Source organism: Colossoma macropomum, unplaced genomic scaffold (genome assembly GCF_904425465.1).
Source record: "Colossoma macropomum unplaced genomic scaffold, Colossoma_macropomum, whole genome shotgun sequence".
NCBI classification, from domain to species: Eukaryota; Metazoa; Chordata; class Actinopteri; order Characiformes; family Serrasalmidae; genus Colossoma; species Colossoma macropomum.
This window is the reverse complement of record NW_023494799.1, coordinates 30,250,989-30,271,629: the sequence shown is the minus strand read 5'-3', so window position 1 is coordinate 30,271,629 and position 20,641 is coordinate 30,250,989. Positions and strand designations below refer to the sequence as shown.

The window sequence follows — 20,641 nt, the reverse complement described above, 5'->3', positions numbered from 1 at the left end:
CTTTAAAGAACTATCTTTGTAAATGAGATGTACAAGTGAATCTTACTGAAGTTTAAAAAACCACACACTGTTAAAAAAGGGATATTTGAGAAATGCCATAGAAAAACATAGTGAGATTTGTGAGTGTTTGAAGCCTTTTAAAGCATTAAAGAACCTTCACATAATGTAAAAGTATAACCGTTTAAAGGTTTTTCCCAGAACCTTTACATTATGTGGAAGTGCTTTATACTAAGAGTGATTCTTTTATTGCATTGTGCAAAGAACCCTTTTTGGCAAAGTGTATATCCAAGCCAAGAACAAATTAGGGGCCTTTATTTTTAAGCGTGTAGTCAGTTTCCAATAGTCAGTAGCTAATGCTCACAGAGCAAGATAACAGTCAATTCTCTGCTGACACCACAACATCTACACTAAGTACCAAAGAGTTGCTGAGGCTGGTTGTCGTCGTAAAGAGATCTATGCAAAAATGTCCTGATTACCAAAAATTTGAACTCTTCCCACACAGCAAGGCCTCCATCCACTCTACTCCAGTCACCCAGGGTGACCAGAAACATATATAAACAAGGTTTAGCATATAACCCCTTTATGCTTTTTTAAATCAGAATCAGCAGTGATGTAGAAGTCACGAGCAGAGGAAAGACAACACATGCTATTACAGCACATCTCCTTAACCAAAGATTATATAATAGATTGGTGAATCTCACAAAGCCATTAGTGCACAACAGCAGTGCTGAGACTGCTCTGTAGCGATAACAGCAGGCCTAACATTAAACATGTGATTTGAGAGCCTCTTTCCACCTCCTATCCTACAGGGGGAGCCAGAGAGAATGTGGAGGACCCTTTTGTTTAGAGCTAACGGAGACTCTTGAGGAAGAGGAAAAACTGGAGTAATAACTGTTACAGAATAAAACTTAAAAAAGGAAATATGGGTAAATTGCGTGTTTGTAAATGACTGAATAAAATCAATTGTATAAAATCAGTTGTAAAGATGTTACTACATAGACTGCATTTTCTTTCTGTGGAAAGTTCACTCATGAAAAACTGAAAAGGCAAAGCAGGAAAAGTTTAATCTATTATGTAAAATGCATTTGAAAATTTCAAACTTTGTCAAACTTTTTGTGGTCCTACAGCCTATCTTTGGGTTGCTACCTTATCAGTATTAAAATATTTCATTTACAGGGTTGCTAAACGATTTATAAAATCTAATTCAGTTCTTTTTCATATCTTTTTAAGACTTAAATTAAGAAAAAATAATACCACTTCCACTGTTTTAATGGCTTTATGTTTATGTTTTATTCAAATCAATTGTTTGAATATTAAACAATGATGTATGCTTCGAGATACAGTAAATGCATGACGTGTAGCTCAATAGTCCTCTTCTCAATTTCCCTCTGTAGCTCCACTAACTGCTCTCTCTTTTCCTCAAACTGTCTTTTCAGTGTGTTTGACTTTCTTATCATCCAGATATTGGATCGATATTTTTGGTTGGAAGACTATTCTGAAGCATTTTGACTTTTTAAATTCAAACTTAAAGCATAATCTTAGAATTTAATACCTCTAATAGTAAAAAAAAAAAGTCACATTTATGACTATAACTTAATAAATCTAACTTTTTAAAACCTTTTAAGGATCTGCAGGAACCATGGATTTATCAACATGATTCTAAATCATGTGCAGTCCATTTCTTCAGCAAAAGAAAAATATCTGTACCTGGGTCCACATATATGAATAATTTTTTGTGTGGAGCGCAAGTAATTTTAGCAACATAGCCAACTTTGTGCAAACATTTTGAGCACTTCAGAGTACTTATGATGTATGCTTTTCATTCAGTTAAATACTTCTCTTTTTGCTGGTACACAGTTGCTGGGGTATTTAAGTTTCTTCAGCCATACTTTAGCTCATATGAGTGATAGCATGAAGTGCACAAAATGAGCACACTGCCATAAGTAGACCTAGAATTTTACATTGCTATGTCAGATGAGCTGTTGCAAGTGGTCCAAATTGCACAGTCAAACAGGAACTGAAAATTCAAGAGTGCTTTTTTAAGTCTGTAACCACCAGACTAAGATTTCCATAAGTCTATTCTGTCCTTTTCAAGGTAACGCCATGCTGAACGTTCCCAGATTTATTTTCATCGGACGTCACACCATTAGCAGCTTCTGCTTGTGCTATTTGTGGAGAGTCTGCCCTTACTGTGTCCTTTGCTACCTTCCCATCCAGAGGGGGCGCTGTAGAAAGGGGCCCAGTTCCCAAAGTCATTAGTTTTCCAAAGCCTTTTCCTTGGGACATTGCGTAGGATGAGCGACGTTGAGGCACACCTCTCCTGAACCATGACTGCAGTGCAACTGGCTCCTCTGACGAATGGATCTAAACAGTGTGGATTAAAAGCATAATATAATGTGCAACACTAAAAACACTCAGCTGTGTATTGCCTGTCACAGGTTATGCCAGAAACACACAACTGTTCAAAAGTTTGGGATCAGTCTTTTCAATAATGTAAAACCAATCGGCAGATCTATTTGCAGATAAATGTATAATTACTGATAGCCCATTGCAAAGCAATGCCATAAAAGATACCACAGAAATGGCCTTACAGCCTTGCAACGAAGTGCAATACCATATCCACCACCTGGAATACCATAGCAACAACCTAGCAACACGAAATTCCATCTTGCTACCATTTCTGTAAATCATACACATTTCTATCAAAATATATTCCATCAAGATTACTGAAGAAAAAAAACGCATAGTTCAAAACAATTGGAAATCACATGTTATGGCTACTGTAAAAGGATTTAATATGACAAGTGATTCCAAACTTTTTAAAGGCAGTGTGTTTCCTGTTGTCACAACGTTTATGAATTGGGTTCTCACCTTGTGTTTGTTGGGGTTTGTTAGCACCACATTTAGGGCTCGCACTGTAATGGAGGGGAGGACAGCAGTGCAGGTGGTCAGAAACACAACAAGCCACACCACAGGGTTGGCAAAGGCATTTAGTGATGCTCCTGTGAAAAAAAACAAAAAACAACATACCATCTTACTCTGCTTAATAACAGTAGACTAGCAGAAACATTCAGTATGCAACTGATGAGCAATTGTGAATCTATAAAACTAACAGAAGTGGCAACAATTCAGGGCTGGCATTGTTTACTATGTAATTTCTGTCTAAACTGCAAAATTACCCTTTTTGATTTGGACATTCTTATAATGCTGCACGAATGGATTTACCAAGAAAACAAAGAATGGATGGAAAATCTGATCTTATGGATAAGGAAGAAGATACCAAAGAAGACGTAGTCGTGAGGGAAAGCCGTGAACAGACGAGGGCTATGAAGAATCACGGTGGACAGAAAGAACAACACCTGGCTGAGAAGCACTGTGGCAAAATTATACTTGGTCCAGAACTTGGTCTCTAAAATAATCTGGGAGATGTAAGCAGAATCCAGAATTAACATCAACATGTTCAAAATAACCATATATTTCTGGCAAAATTGCTGAGGACAACAGTTTAACTGAACTACAGTGACTATTTTAATTAAATTAAATTAAATTAAGTCTGTGAACAAAGATACCTCAAGAGTTACTGAGAATATAGCTGACATTTCCACAGTAACAGCCAAAGTCTGATAGTCCACATCTGAGTACTGGAGGACTCCCATGGGTAAGAAGAAAAGGATGATGGAGGTGTAGATGGAGTAGAGCAGTGTGGCAAGCAGGATTAAAGGGTTTAAAAACTCATTCCTCTGTCCAGCTGAGTAGGCCTCTGGCCAGCGAAGAGAGCTCTCAGCACTCATATCCTGTGCCAGAATGCATTTTCATGTAAATCAGACAACAGTATGGAAATCACCTTTTCAGATAAACTACTTTTTTTACTCACCTGTTCGAAAAAGCCAAGGCACTGAACAGGCAGGGAGGTATACGTGGTGGTATAGAGGGCAATAAACCAGCTCTCGTACATCGGCTGAGTGGAAATCAAAATAATGTACAAGTAAGAAAACACATGGTTTATTCCAAACATTGCTGCTAGGTAAGGCCTCATATTTGCAACGCAAAAAAAAAAAAAAAATCATCAAAATTTCTTCAAATGAGAACACCTGATTTTTTTCTTTATATTCACATATACAGTCATATGTAAAAGTTTGAACTGAACACCCCTGGTAAAATTACGCTATGTTGAATTTCTAAGTGAACATAACGCATCCTCTACAGAGAACATATTGGAAAAGAATTAAATATATTGTATATTAAATTTGGCAAATAAACAGTAATTGTGGCAAAATGCGTTTTTTGTAGAGAAGGGCAGCTGTGAGGAACCTGTGGGTTTACCTGGGCACTAAAGCCATTGTACAAGCTGTACCAGATGTGCACCAAAGCAAAGCAGGAGGTTTTATAGAGGAAGTAGCGCAGAAAGCTGCAGATGCGGCGGTAAGACCAGCGGCCGTGGACCAGCAGCAGCCTGCGCAGGAAGCTAAACTGGGCCAGAGCAAAGTCTGCATTCTGTACTGCTTGACCACCCTCCACACCGCATAAGCCCACCCCTATATGTGCCGCTGCAATGACATGTAGGGAGAGAGCGTGTGCGAGAGAGAGACACAGAGAGAGAGAGACAGAGAGAGAGAGAGAGAGAGACAGAGAGAAAGACACTGTTCAGGATTTGAGTCACTATGTGTGATAATGTTGAACTACTATTAATTACTGGATTATTAGGTTAGTATTTGAGAATATCTATATAGATGTAATATCAACAGTAATCCCATTAGAAAATCATCACTTTTGTAAGAAACTTTATCTGAGAAGGAAAAACAATCCATTAATGATATCAAAAAAATAAATAAAGAAAAACAAATGTTATATATATATACATATATATATATATATATATATATATATATATATATATATATAAACAAGCAATAGATTTGCTTTCCAAATTTTCTATAGATCCATTCATCACGAAACATTTACAGCCCAGAATTTTCAAATGATGAAAGTAAAAAAATAGTTACATGATTTTCTTACGACAGCTACAAAGGAGCAACTTCTGTGTAGTATAATGTTACTCATGAGTCCCTCTCCCATCCTTACTCTTAATCATATTCACATCATTGGCACCATCTCCTATCGCCATGGTGATAGAGGAAGAATACTTCTTGACCAACTCGACCACCTCTGCCTTCTGTCCTGGGGTCACTCGGCAACACAGCACCGACTGGCACTGATTGGACAGAGACACAAACCTGGCACCCATCTCAGGTGTCTTGATCAGTTCTGCCTGTAAAGACATCAGCTGATGGTTTGATCCGGACATAAAGTAATATTGTAAACAAGTTATCACAAGCCATGCAACTTAACTTTTCCTTCAGACAAGCTACTGATTCCATAGTCCAGAAAGTACTTGGTAACACCACCTGTGTTATGTTATGCTCTTAAACATAAATTGCCAAGTTTTTATGGATGTAATCACAAAATGAAATACTCACAAGCTCAAATCCACCAACGACAATGGCGGCTTTACCACTTTTATCTGTGCTCCAAATAAGAGACTCTTTATCCTTATGGAAACACACATCTGGAGTGGGAGACTGGAGAAGCTGTCTGAACGTGATATTAACAATTACTCCACAGCTGCACTGGTTGATTAATAACAATAATAACAACAAAATATCTTATACACATATGTAATATATCAATATATACATATAGCACAGTTTTGAAAACTGCTCAGTGCCACTTTACAAAGCATCACCTACAAACAGAGCAGAGCCGAGCAAAGAAGCACATTAATAACAAACACATTAATAACAAACACTGAACACTTGCAAGCAAACAATTAAATTTCTTATAAATAGACACAAATGTGTACATATATGCATGAAAGTATTTGTCTGACCTCAGCTCCTCGCCTTGGAGCAGTCTTGTATCTGGATCCATCAACTTGCAGGCATAACCCACATTCACAGCCGTTTCTATGCATTTGGACAGAAAGGAAACAGTCAGGCATTTCTCCATCACTTCTGTAAGCTATGCTATGCTGTGACTGGTGGTCCACAGAGGGAGCGCAGTACCTGTCTTATCTCCAGTTAGCACCCACACCTTCACCCCTGCTCGTCGGAGGCTGGAGATAGTCTCAGGAACGCCTTCCTGCAGACGATCCTCGATGGCCGTCACACCTAGCATCTGGAAAACACACCAGCCGTATTAACCCTAAACCTTAAGGGTCTATATGCAGGCTTACACCTCCTCAATTTCATAATTACATAACTTACATATCACTGTCCCAGAAACAAGTAACTCCAAAGTGGTAAATTTATGGGAGAAGGCAAGAACATTCTTTACTTTCAATGTACATCAATGTAATGACATTTTTTTTCTATTAGTTTGGAAGCATTTCTATTGGTCCATTCACAATGAATTTGTGTTGTTAGTCTGATTGGACAGAGGCAAAAACGTCAAAATTACCAGAGGAGCTTCTCTAATGTCATTTGTAAGGGGTCTGTCAGGCTCAAGATAATTGATGATTGATGAAGATAAAGTATCAGCCTAGATGCACTGGTCAGCTATACGCAACAGGCATGACTCTCAGTAATAACATGCTCATGTCTTTTACCAGGTATTTTTATTACATTACCATGAGGTTGTTTCAGACGTAATTGCTCTTACTGAGGGAGCTCCAAATACAGCAAATTAAACATTGTCAGACCAGAATTACTGTTGTCAGACAATGCATATTTTACCATACTGGATTTAGATTACAGGTCTCAGCAGAAATCATGGTTCCTCACCAGGTAAATCTAATCCAAATTAAATAAAACTTCATAGTAGTTAATGAATATTTCATAGTGGATACTGAATTACACATTTTAAGATTTATAACAAACACAATCCTAGGATTATAGTTAAAATATTCCATCCATTGGTAACAGCAGTTTAGTTATTGAGTTTGAACAAGTTTAGTAGGTATGTTAGAACAAGAACATCACTGAACTGAGCTGGACTGCAGCCCTCAAAGAACGGAAAGGAGTACCCCTGTTCTATATTATACTAATAAACTACTCCAGGACCAGGGTTACTACTAATTGGCTAATTAACAAGCCCTTCTTGAGTTGAAGTGGATGTGTCCAAGCAGGGAAACCACTAAAATATGTAAAGCATGGGGAATACAAGGACAGGGTTTAGAACCACTGAAATAACAAATAGTAAATGAAAGCCAACAACATAACAGCCAATGATGGCTCTACTCTCCTGTACCGTTAGCTCTTTTTCCATGTGTTCATGCAGCTCCTCCAGCATGGTCTCTCGGTGAACAGTTGCTGTGGCAGCCTGGCTGAGGGCGTGGCTCCACTCTGTCCACTGAGCCTCAGACACACGACGAACAGCCACACACAGCGTCCTCAGACAATTCTGTGCAAAAACCTGCCCACACACACACGCACAGTGAAACAACCACAAGCTAACCCCATTTTGTACTGGGTTGTGGTAAAGCAAAATAGAGGCCAAAAGCAACATTGCAAGGCTTCACTTCAGAAATGTTTTTGACACACATAAGTCGCAGGGTCGGAAAGAAAGTCGGGAAGTAAAGAAGCCTTGATGAACTCAAAAGCTGACCCAAAACTGTAACCGGAATGAACTGCGCTGACCTCCAAAGCCTGCTCTGTGCTCTCCTGATGCAGACTATCCTTTCTCAGCCGCTCGAGAATGACAATGTCTGCACCTTTGCAGTACAGCTTCAGCTCTCCCTCTGGTGTTCTCACTACAGACAAACAAGTACATTCACAAAATATTTTAACCACTTAAACCCTAGTCTTACCATTAAGAGTTATTACTCCATGACGGTTATGACTTATTTGGTAACTACTATGCAATAAATGCAAGTTATGTGGTTATGAGTTTGACAAATTAAAGTGTAAATTAAACATACAAACTCATGCAGTTTGCAAGAAACCAAAGAGTTTCTTTTTAACGTAATGTTAATCTCTGGCCTCACAGCATTTTGATTAAATTCAGAAGAAACTGTTTAACACATCATGAAAACTTAAATTTCATGACAACTTGATTTAATTATTTTGGTCTGATTCAATACACTGAATACATAAATGTGTCTGGAAGAACTAATTACACAGTAGCAGAATAAAGACAATAAAAACAGATTTTAACATTCCAAAATCATTTGCAGATTGATACATCATGATAAACTGATGCACTTTTATATCATTAATACTCAGACCAATCCAGTGCTCTGTTGGGAGCCATATTGGCCCATATTTATCAGGGACCTCGATGAAAGACAGGTCTCTCACCCAGCACAGACATGCGCCTCCGCTTGCTACTGAAGTCCAACAGGGCCAGCAGGTGGTAGTGGCGCGTAAATCCCAGTTCACTGACTGTCAAAGAGTCACGTGTGCGGGAGAGAAAGACCCAGCCCAGCTCTCGAGCTGCACAAACTAGAGCCTCTTCATCTGGAGATGCAGCCTGATATCGCGGCAACCCTGATCAAAACACACGTTCACTACATTGCCATATATTCTACACACAGCTTCTTTATTTCTTGCTCCAGTGCTTGGGTATGTAATTCACAAGTATGCATATATTACCAACACCCTTCACTATTGTTCAAAAGTTTGGAATCAACATGTTCAATTTTTGATTCAACAACAGTGTATAAAATTCTAATATGATTTTAGTACTGTTTAAAGTTTACATTTTGTGGAAACTAGGAAACTGTAAAAAAACAAGACGTTTAGTTGTGTCCAGAATGATGAACAGAGCTGTAGATGACTCTGAAATGACTGACAATGCCTTATAAGCGTCAAAAAATTTTAATAAATTTATATTTCCTAATTCCATAAATACTTGTTGGAAAACAATTATACAGTGTGTAATTTTATAAATATGACAAGTGACTACAAACGTTTTAACAAGAGTATATGTAGGTTTATCCTGAATATCTTCCTACTGTTGAAAATTGTTGTGTGAATTTATGTCCGTTGTGTGAATTTATGTCCGTCTAATGTTGCTGTAGCCATGACTTCTGTCTTTAACTTGCCGCATAGCTACCCTCATTATTTCTTCTGTTTTGAGCTGTAACTAGGGGCCACTGACCGTCTTTCCACTCGCTCATGACAGTGTGGCACAGTGCCAGTGCAGTAAAGAACTCTCGGCTCTCAGGGCAGGACCGCTTCCGCAGCCGTTCCACCAGCCGCTGGTCAGAGAAGCAAAGTCCACCACAGGAGAAACGGTTCCAGCTCAGGTCCAGCGGCTACAGATGAGAGTAGATGGGTGAGCGCTGCATGGTCATACAAACTGACATTTCAATTACAAAATGTTGGCATTACCTTTGATTTTGCTGTCATATCCCCTGAAAGAAATTAAACAAGGTCAACAACAAATCACATATAAAAATCCAAAGACGAGTACAAATCAGACATAACTCAATGTTTAGCACCGTTTTTGCCAGAAAGCAACACTGACATAAAGTTTAGCTATCTATTGTTCAATTTTGTTTTTACTATTTTGCACAATAAAAATATTTCAGGTTGGGTTGTTAAATATTGTTCTCACTAAAAAGTGAATTGACATCCCAGAATGATAAGCCACTATTAATCAACAAAAACACTTGTATATAAGGGTTTCATTAAAATATATGTATCTGGAAATGTATTGAAACTGTCAGTAATTTTTAATTATACTATGATATTCGTTGTTTGGCTACTAGGTGTATGCATAAAAGGATAAAAGAATGGATGTCTATGTGATTGCAAAGTCTCCTGTGAGTTACTATGTAATTGAAGAATAATTCCTTGTCTTCCTGTATTTTAAACATATTTGGCCAATAGAGCCAACCTGCGTCTACCCTGCATTTAAGTCCACTGTAAAGGGGAAAAATCTGCATCATCTTCAATTACTCAGATGCACTCTTGCAAGGGAATGACCACAAGGTTGCCAGTAACTGAGGTCAGAAGTAGACAATTTATACCGTGATACCGGGAAGAGTTGCAGACTGACCGTAAATTTGCCCAGCAATGCAGCACTGGCGAAAGAGTAGGCGGTTCTGAGTGAGTGTTCCTGTCTTGTCGCTCAGCAGATGGCCCACCTGCCCAAGCTCCTCATTGAGAGAGGTGGTGCGGGCCTGAGCAGGCCTGTCATTCTCCTCCCAGTACATCTCAATGTCCCAGCCAATCAGGAGGCAGTGCACCACATGAACCAGCTCAAACCTTGGGAAAGTAAAGCATCATAAGTCCACAAGTTAAATACAAAATTTACATTTAAACAAGTTTTCACTTTAACCTTATGTAGTCAATTAGCCTCAGCGTGGTTGGTCCGCTTCTTGAGTTTTGCACTGGAGCTACAAGGCTAATGTATTTAACAAGCAATTGAAGCTTATTCCCCACCAGGTAGTATTAAACATACTTGCTTATAGGTTTTTTAATATTTAATACTGTTATCCAAATGAAAAAAGCACATATAAAATTCAGGCTTCAAGATGGCTACTACTACTGTTTAGGCCTAGGCAACGCAAATATAGATAACAGTACGTCATACAGTGTGAGTAACCATATAAGCAAGTTTCAGATTACTTAACAACTTGACATGGTTTGAGGCAACTACATACGCTGAAGATTCATGCAGTTTGCATTATGCTAATTGGTGAGGCATAAGCTCTGGACACCACACGTCCTGGCTGATCAACTACATTTGGGGTAAAAAAGATTTTTTGCTGCACAATTTCTTTAACTAGAACTAGACACACTGAACTAGAATTTTAGTGGCAAAATCAGTTCATGTGTACTGAGTGGTATTACGTGATGTAGAGGGATATGGGCATGGCAGGGCTTAGCAAGATGATGTAGCCCCAGAAGGTCAGGAAGCCCCGATATGCAGCAGTGGCGCTGCCCCTTATGGCAGATAGAACCTCAATATTTGGGGAAACCAAATGCTCAAACAGGCCACATCCCACAGCCAAGAGAAGAGCAACTATCAGCAAGGAGAGAACAATCTAAAAGAAATGGCACAGAACAGCACATCTTGCACTTAAACCTGTTTCAACAGGCCACAACTGCCATGCATAATATCCTGTTTGCTATATATAATGCTGCACACTGTTTATCGCTTTCATCAGTAATGTCCGGTTTAGACCTGTCACTGGCATAAAACTTGTTGCATGATTAGTAGCTTTTGCAGAGCACAAGTGCAACAGTGACAATTAAGCTTCAGTCGTTTCTTACCGTCACCACCACTTTGTTAAGGAATCTCTCCACCCGAGTCTTCTTTACTTTCAAACTGCCACAGTTCCTGAGGATTTTGCTGTCTGAGCCTGACGTACAGTTGAAGAGAATGTTTTATCCTCTTGAATCATTTTTTTCATTCTGATTAATACACTACCATCTAAACGTTTGTTATCAACGTTTTCAATTACATAAAAGACAATGTGGAGATAAATGTGTAAAATGAATCTATGCAAAATGTGAAAGCTGCAAAAATAAATAAATAAATAAATAAAAACTGAAACTGAAACTTTGTATGCTTTATATATATTTATATTTACCAGTTTAAAATACAAAACCAAATAAATTAAAATATCAGCTGCTCTTTACACTGTCGTAATTTTTTTCATGCTGCATTTCATGATGAATGGACCAATAGAAATGCTAACTTCTACACATTCAACATCACTTGAAATTAAATCTCTTTACATTGACTTGTGCCACATTCTTTGGACAGCAACAATATATATATATATATATATATATATATATATATATATATATATATATATATATATATTGTTGCTGTCCAAAGAATGTGGCACAAGTCAATGTAATATATATATATATATATATATATATATGTGTATGTATATATATATATATATATATATATATATATATATATATATATATATATGATCTATATCACACACTAAATCATAAAGCTATTATTCTATATAAAATATTAATATAATTCCAAACCTTTAAATGTAGGTGTATGCCTATGCTCATAGAGAAGGCATGTGAGTATCAATACCTTCTTGTTTTACTGAGAGTTTTAAAGAAGGGATGTATACCTGTGTATATGGCCAGTCCATACACAGTGTCAGTGTTGCGCAGGACTGTTCCCCTGAGCAGCATGTACTCTGTGTCCAGTAGATGGCACTGTCCTCTCCAGTGTAGCTCTCCCCTGAATGAGTACAGATGACCATTCGGCTCCTCACACCACACAACTCCTGAGAGAGAGAGAGAGAGAGAGAGAGAGAGAGAGAGAGAGAGAGAGAGAGAGAAAGAGAGAGAGAAAGAGAGAGAGATAGCTAGTATTCAAGTCAATGCCATGTTAATATCCATGTAAATGCATATGTATGAGTGTTAATATAAAGGCAGAGAGAGACAGACAGATAGGGCAGACAGAAAGAGGAGAAAAGGAAGTGGGTGAGAAAGAAAGAGTTAGAGGCAAAGTCAGAGAGAGAGATGGAAAAACTGAGAAAGCAAGAGAGAGAAAGACAGAGCTGGTAGGGAACAGCTTTGCTTATTAGACATCAGCTTTGCATAATCTGCAGTGGCAGGACAGTCACAGCGCAGGGCAACATCATGTCTTCTCACTGAGAGAAAACACTGCTCTAACCATCAAACGGCACAAGAAGCTCCTCTGTTCGACCACTGGTCAGTTCAGCGTGGGTGATGTTCAGGGCCTGGCGAAACTTCAGGTTTGTTTCTCTGCAAACAATCAACAAAACTAAGCTTGCAACAAGCAGGATATAAAAGTCAGGCCTTCGCTGTCCACTCAGTGACAACTGTAGCTCACCTGTTCAATCATAACAAAAAGGTTTGAAGTACAAACACAAATGGGCAAAAAGATTCACTATATCTAACTTCGATGAACGCTGGTTTGGAAGTCAATAGGTTCATGATTCAAAGTTGATTTCTTTCAGACTTTCAATCTAAGCTAGCTAAACCCCCGCTAAGTCCAGTAAGTTCTCACAATACCTTATCTTGGCTCTGTATTTATTTTGCCACTAGCAATGATATTTTGCAGGGATACCTCACAACAATTTTATTAAATTCTGATACACTAGGAAGTAATTCAATCCATCATGCAATCTCAGATTTCGCCACATTTGATTCAAATATTTTGGTACAATTCAGAATTACTGTTTAAAGTACACTGAATACACAAATGTGTAGTGAGGACAATAAAAATACCTTTTAAGTCATTTTTTTATTTAATTTTGACCAAAAAAGAACATATACATCAGTGAATATTGATAATCTATTCTAACCAGAGGTGTGTAGTAACTAGATACATTTAATTTGTTACATGTACTCAAGAACATTTTTGATGGATTTGTACTTTTCTGAGTATTTTCAAATGCTAACACTTTTACTTATAATCAGGTTTATTTGTGAGGTGTGAAATGCATCTACTCAGTGACATTTTAATCTTTAACATTTACTTTTTCAGTTTAATTTCATTATGATTTGCTTACAGCATCTGCACAGCTCTGTGATTGTTCACACTTTTGACTTTTGGTTTCTCTGTTTTTTATTTTAGACCCAGATTACATAATAAAGTGAAGAATAGAGTCAGACGAACTTCATGGAACTGTACAGAACTCAGTGCTTAAATAGTTTTTTCACCTGGCAGGAGCAGGGGAGGACGGTGCACCGAAGGCGCTGTCCATTTGTAGAGAAAAAGGGTCAGGCTGACTCATTTTTTAATTGGGGTAGCCAGAGAGGTGGCCAAGCTTCACGCTAAGGTGGTACCTGCCACCTCTGGCCACACCTTGGCTCCACCCCTGGGCATCTCACGCTATCCTACTGGTTTCTGCACGTTTTTGGGCGATTGAACTAATGGGGATCATGCATTGAACGACTAGGGACAACACACCACTCAGCTCCTAAAGGAGGAATCGAGTCCAAAGCTTTGGAGTCGACTTGATTCTCGAATGTCTGAAATTGATGAATCGATTCTTTTTGGGAGTTACTCCTTGCCCTGTTAGTTCATCTGGGAGCGAGTAGAAAACCCAACCATCTAAGAAACCTTTCTGGCCTTGTTCTTACCCATCGATATCAGCAGTCTCAACATAGCACAGACTGTGGGGTTCAGTACTGCAGAGGAGGAGCAGGTCTGCCTGGGGAAAACAGAGCAACACGTTTACTACCGTCTCTACACACACAGACACACAGACATATACGCACATGCTCACCGGTATAACCTCGTCCTTATGAATCCGCAAAACATCTCCAACACAGACATCCTTCCACTGAGCTGTTGTGAAACTGTAGGAAAAATTATTATTTTTACCTAAGACACAAAACTAATCAATGTCAGTTCAGGAGGTTTAAGTTGGCTTCGTATTCTCCAGGTTCTCGTTCGAATTTTCCGTTCCACCTTAAATGTTGCAGCCATGCCACTTGGCGCCTAGACTGTGTATCTGGCGCCTGTAACCGAGACACCATTTAAGGTGGAACGGAAAAGCTGGCGTATAGAAAGCCATCTAAAGCCTCGTTAAGTCCAAATGCAAAAATAAATAAATAAATAAATAAAAACACGAACCCCTCTGTAGTTAGGATGTCACAAGGCCTTCTGTTGATCTTGGCATCACTGCGGCGTCGACCCTGAAAGCATCCGAGATGTAGAGAGAAACACAGAGAACAAAAAACATTGGACAGTACAACGTTACGCTTATTCTTGAAATTGATAATGCATATTTAATTGTACGCTTTTCCTGAGGAAGTGCACCTTGTAGTAACTTAACTGTTATCTCCTTATTATTCAGACGTCTTTCATTTTTCTGTTCTTTTTTTACACAATAAGATATAAAACATCCGTTAATAAATCATGAGTTACTCTTCAGCGTAAGTTGTCTCTGCTGTGACGTTAATGTTCTAGGTGTTCAGCAAAAAACGTCGCTAGTTAGTTAGCGTTAGCGTTAGCTAGGTCAACTTAGCTAGTTAGCCAAATGAGACTTGAATTCAAAACTTCACCGTCATTATGTATTCAGCTACATTTGCACCTATTTGGTTAATTTATGTAAGTTATGACATTAAGACATCATAATTTTAGTTTAGAATATTTTATATTTATATTTATTTAGCTGCAGTTTTTATGAACTTCAAAGGTTAGCTAAATTAAGCATTATTGAACTGTCCTATTGAATTAGCCAACATGCTAGCATAAAGCTAGTGTTTTTGTTCTTTTTCTTTGGCTTTGACTTTTTATAGCATTGTCTTGATGTTAATTTGATAACTAATTTAACCCCTGTCAGCATAAGGTAGGTTATATTTTTCAAGAAATGTTAAGGTTTTGCCAAGAAACATGACAAATCAAATTCAAGTGAACGATTTGACATTAGCAATAGGCGCATAGTTTTTAACTGAGAAAAGAGAAAATTAAAATGTAAAAAAATAAAGAAATTGAATTTGTTTTTTGCTAACTGTTATTTGACTTGACTTGATTAGTTTGGATTTATCTGCTTTAATGTTTTCCCAGTACTGAAGATTTCTAATGAGAAATACATAACAAAAAACAGCTGAATATTCTGTGCATGAAGTGTCATCTACAAAGAAAATTTATCGTCAGTATAATTTACCAATAACTAAAATACTAAAATATGGCATTTTTCATTCACTTCACAAAAACAGTTCTGGTAATTTTTTGCCAATGCTGTTTTTTTTTGTTTGTTTGTTTGTTTTTTCTACAAAATATATTCTCACAATGTGATCTGAGTGTTTTTTCACCCTTTATTATTTACTTCCTCACCAGGTCTGTGACCAGGTCTTTGGCCCCACGCACTGTAAGGACGGTGAGCAGTGGCAGCATGGTGATGTACCAGGGAAGAGTGGCAATGACAGAAACACACTGGAGGCCAGACAAACAACCATACATTATGCCAGTAAGCTATGCAAACTGCTGCACACTCAAGAATACAGTCCTACTCTCAGTCTCAAAACAACACAGACTGTGTAATTACTAATTATAACACATTTTCATATAAAAACCATCTGAATGTACTGCCTGGGTTAAATTAAATTATAATTGTTTGTGATAAAGTAAACTTAGCAGGACAGATGTATTAGTAAAATATACTGCATGCTGTTTTCAGCACATTTGATAATGTGTCAGCACTTGATGATACAATAAATCAGCAAATATGTAGACATTTACAGTGATGAGCCAAAACATTATGACCACTCACAGATGAAGTGAATAATGTCAATTATCTCATAACGGCGTGTGTCAAGGTCTGGGATATATTACACAGTAAGCAAACAGTCGAAAATGGGCAGGTTTGATGGCCTGAGCTGAGGGATAAATCGTTACGGCCAGACAACCAAGTTGGAGCATCTTCAAAATGGCAAGGCTTTTTAGGTCAGCAGTGGTGAGTACCTACTGACCGTGGTCCGAGGAAGGACGAACCATGATCCAGCAGCACAAGGCTTATCGATGCACAAGAGCAAATGATTCTGTCCCGTCTGACAGAAGGGCTAGTCTGGCACGTTACAGAAATTTTTAACGATGGTTATGAGGGAATGTGTCACAACACAGAGCATCCCACCCTGCTGCGTGGCCATGCTAACCCCCGTTCACCTTTGAAAACGTCTGCAATGTTGGAACTGGACCTTGGAGCAATGGACAAAGGTCTCCTGGTCTGATGAATACCATTTTCTTTTACATCATGTTGGCAGCTGGGTATGTGTGCACCGTTTACCTGGCAAAGTGATGGCACCAGGATGTACTGTAGGATAAAGACAAGCCATTGGAAAGAGCGTGATGTTCTGGGCAGTGTTCTGCTGGGAAACCCTGGGTCTGGGCATTCATGTTGAACAAGTACTTTCATGGCAGTGGTGTTCGCAGATGTCAGTGGCCTCTTTCAGCAGGATAGTGCACCCTACACATTGTTCAGGAGTGGTTTGAAGAACATGACAAAGAGTTCAAGGTGTTGCCCTGTCCTCCAATTTTCCCAGATCTCAATCCAGTTGAGCATCCGTGGGATGTGCTTAAACAACAAGTCTGCCCCACTGCTGCCTCACAACTTACAGGGCTTGAAGGATCTGCTGCTAACATCTCAGTGCCAGATACCACAGGGCACACAGAGGACCAATATAATGTTTTGGCTCATCAGTGCATGTACAAATCCTGACGTAGACATGCTTTCTAGGGAAGTGAAATAATGAATACATCTGTAATTATAATATTGCAGAAAACCATAATATATATAAGCAACTCCTTCCCTACACAGCCTCAAGCACTGGGTGCCATCTGTTACTCTTTACATATGGGTTACTGCTTTAACACACTGTTATTCCAATATTCTTTAATGCAACTGATTTGAGTCAGTGTTTTTCTATTTGTACATAGGAGCATTTTATAAATGAGCAGGAAATAAAACCACAGACCTGCATGACCACAATAAGCAGGAAGAAGAAGTTTGCTGCTCGCTGGAACTGCTCATATAGTGTGAGGGGCAGGAAGGTCAATGGAGAGTACTTATAGCTGCGAACCAAGTTGTCCTGGTGACACAATCCAATAGAGGAGTGTTAGCAAGAGGAAAAAGTCTAGGGTGTGCTCTTAACCCCTTAAAGTACAGGTGTATTATTCTGTTATTAAGACTTATTGTTCAGTAGCTATGAATGAAAAAAGTAACTGCTCCTATGTCAATTTCTTATTCAGTAACTATGAATGATTCAGTTGGTACTCTGAAAGTAATATGTCACTTATTTAGTTATTAGAGAAAGGTTTTAAAATGTGTGTCTATATACAGTTTAATAGGTAAAATTAGGCTTGGGTCTTAGGTGTAAGGGATTACACCATGCTAAAACCTTTAAAAGTATTCCATATATTCCTGAGAGCTTTCTTTAAAGGCCCCCTACTACCCCCTTTTTTTTTAACCAGGTCTTCTTACTCACTGCGTAACGCCCCCAGCGGAAGCACAAGAAAGACTTGCGTCCCAGGGGCTCATGGAAGTATCTGCAGTTGGCACGCACCTCCCAAGTCATACCTGAGAGGAAAAAAAGGGCTGCTTTTAAAATACAGCTCAGTCCAAGGCTAGATTTAACTTTTTATTTTTCATAAACTAGGTCTCAGCCTCTTAGCAATACACAAAGTACTGTGCAAAAGCCACTTTAATTTCCAGTAAAAATGGTCATTAAGTTATTAATTTTTAGTATTAGTAAAAAAAGCAGAAAACATATATTTAATAGAAAATTATACAGAATTTTTGGTATTTTGTGTGTCCATGCTTTCTTTTTATTACAGCTTCCATTCTTTCCGGGAGACTTGCTTTCAGAAAAGAAAGTTAAAGAAAAAAGTTAAAGAAACCTACAGGGATATTTTTCCACACCTCCAAAGTAAAGTTAGAAGTTGTTTGTATTTTCTGCTTCTCACAATCCAAATTATCCCAAACACATTCAGTGATGTTGAGGTCAGTCCAGTTTTCTGAGAGCATCAGCAGCTTCTTTTTTTGATTTGAAAGTGTTCTTCTGTTCTATTTGTTTTTATTGGTAACAGCTTCTTGACAGCCACATGTCCTTTCAGACCCATAGCATTGAGTTGTCTTACAGTGGAAGGATATACAGAAAAAAAGTTGTTTTTTTAGATCTTAGGCAAGATCTTGAATTTCTTCTCTCTCTCAAAGATGAAAGCTGTTTAAGAAGTGTTGCTTATCTGATGGTGACAGTTTCTTTTTAATATTTTTTAACTCCAGTTTTGGAAACTTTTCCTTTCATTTTCTCCTTCCTTATGCAAGTAGATTATCTTACATCACATCAGAAATGTTTCCTGAAAATGATTAACTTGTACTTAATAGGTGTTTTAACTGGATGTTAAATAAACAAAAAATAATTTCTGACTTTGCACAGTATTGTACATATCAAGTAATAGATATATTCTAATATGTAGTCGTCCGATCATACTCTTTAGGCTGATGCCCTACACCTCACTACATTTGTCTCCTACACAGAGATCCACAAGTACAGTTTTTTAAGGTAAACTGTAGCACTTTGACTGAACGCTCCATCATACAGACCTGTTCCCTCTGAGGGTGAGGTGTCCCTTTTGGCCATGATGAATGTACTGGGAAAGACCAAATGTTCTAGAAGGCAAGAAAGTCTTCCATGTCCATAAATGAGGCCAGTTTAAAGGTGGAAAAACAAGTAACTACTCATATGTCACTCATTACACATCGTTGCTATGCTTACCTTGTCACAGACAGAGATTCTTCACGCTTCAGATAGCCATGTACTGAACTGTCTGCTGCAGAACATTGAAGTACTTAAAGTTTAAGTTTAGAATTATATTACACCACAAAAGTGTATTAAACTGAATTTGACCTGTCAAATAGAAGCTCACCTTGTCATCCTTTAAACTTATTTAAAGCATGTTGAGTGAAGTAGAGGAATATCTTCCAAGAGTTCTAGCATGCGCTGGATCCACATAATCAACGATACACCCAAACTCGATGAACCTGAGCCACATATCTCATTAGCAAAATGACTTGCTAGATGATAATCACTGGGGAGTCTCACTGACAAACACCTTACCTGGCAATTGTTCATAGCTGCGACATCTCGAGAGGGGTATCTTTCCTCATGCTGGTCTCCAGTGTCTCACCTACACAAATTAGATATTTGATTTGATAGACCAAAAAGTATTGTTAACTTCAGCTAATTAACATACTCAGAGCTATATATTTGAATCTTAATCTGCCTTTCCATTCATGCTTACAGGATTTTTCACAACACAGACGCCTCTATATGCTGCATTTCTTCTTACGTCAAGCTACACTTTCCTCCTCTTTCTTCCCCGAACTCTCTTGAACTGATTTGGGAAATTGTGTGCCTGCAGGTAGGAGAGGGAGGAGACTGAAACATGATAGGGGCAAGGTTAAAAAGAGGAGGAGAAAGAAGACACAAACACCTGCTCCATGTCCCGAGAGTGTGCAGAGACAGAACGCTGATTTATAAAGACCCCTAGGAATGGCATGGTATTTAAATGCAATGATATATTTTTCTTCTAAATAGGTTTTTACTCTAAATTACATGGAAGAGCTTATATTACAAAAGGAAGAGTTTATTATGAACATTCAGTTCAATCCAGCAGGCTTTAATAGTACTGTAATAGAACTTATGATGTGCTGTATAAAATAAAGCCTTATTTTTATGGCAGCCAGGTTAACTTACTTTTAAGTTGAAACATTAAATCTTTTTTACAGTGAGGTAGCATCAAGGTTTCAAAGCAGGGGTGCCCACACCTGTTGTGTGGGGGAAGTATCACTATGTATCACTAGGCCACACTTTGGGCAGCCCTGATTTAAAAAAGTAGTTTAGATTTACTCAAGTAAAGGTAGTTCTTCACAACAAAAACATAAAAAGTAAAACAGGTAAAGAAAAAAAAACTATTTAAATTATTTTGAAACATCTTTGTAACTTCAGAGCTTATAGAGTATCAGTGTCTGAATTTAAACATGTTATGCATATTTATTGCATTCTGTATGACTGTTTGATGTGTAATACATGACTAGAAGCGTGGGTGCAGTCATTAAGAGAACCTGACCTGCATGGAAAAATCAAACAGTAACTAAAAGTGAGTGACAGTGTATGTGCCTCTGCTTATACTTGAGTGTAAGAGAAAGCTATTACAGAAAGTACATAAACAA

At 38.2% G+C, this 20,641-nt stretch overlaps 1 protein-coding gene across 1 annotated transcript; it reads right to left on the bottom strand.

Moving 5' to 3' along the window:
* Nucleotides 1–1,155: 1,155 nt before the first annotated feature.
* On the bottom strand, nucleotides 1,156–19,794 carry atp8b3 (ATPase phospholipid transporting 8B3). Its single transcript, XM_036586089.1, has 31 exons — nucleotides 19,711–19,794; nucleotides 19,527–19,596; nucleotides 19,336–19,450; nucleotides 19,185–19,239; nucleotides 19,013–19,078; nucleotides 17,895–17,986; nucleotides 17,385–17,498; nucleotides 15,748–15,846; nucleotides 14,542–14,603; nucleotides 14,192–14,264; nucleotides 14,046–14,116; nucleotides 12,610–12,701; nucleotides 12,059–12,217; nucleotides 11,220–11,308; nucleotides 10,797–10,990; nucleotides 10,000–10,208; nucleotides 9,330–9,352; nucleotides 9,097–9,253; nucleotides 8,295–8,483; nucleotides 7,635–7,747; nucleotides 7,246–7,410; nucleotides 6,063–6,174; nucleotides 5,888–5,963; nucleotides 5,478–5,592; nucleotides 5,083–5,269; nucleotides 4,324–4,547; nucleotides 3,875–3,958; nucleotides 3,570–3,794; nucleotides 3,281–3,419; nucleotides 2,872–3,002; nucleotides 1,156–2,364 (listed from the first exon to the last, which is right to left on the bottom strand). The coding sequence occupies exons 5-31, from the start codon at nucleotides 19,047–19,049 to the stop codon at nucleotides 2,077–2,079; spliced, it is 3,519 nt and encodes a 1,172-aa protein (XP_036441982.1). The 5' UTR covers nucleotides 19,050–19,078; nucleotides 19,185–19,239; nucleotides 19,336–19,450; nucleotides 19,527–19,596; nucleotides 19,711–19,794; the 3' UTR covers nucleotides 1,156–2,076.
* Between the last annotated feature and the right edge of the window lie 847 nt (nucleotides 19,795–20,641).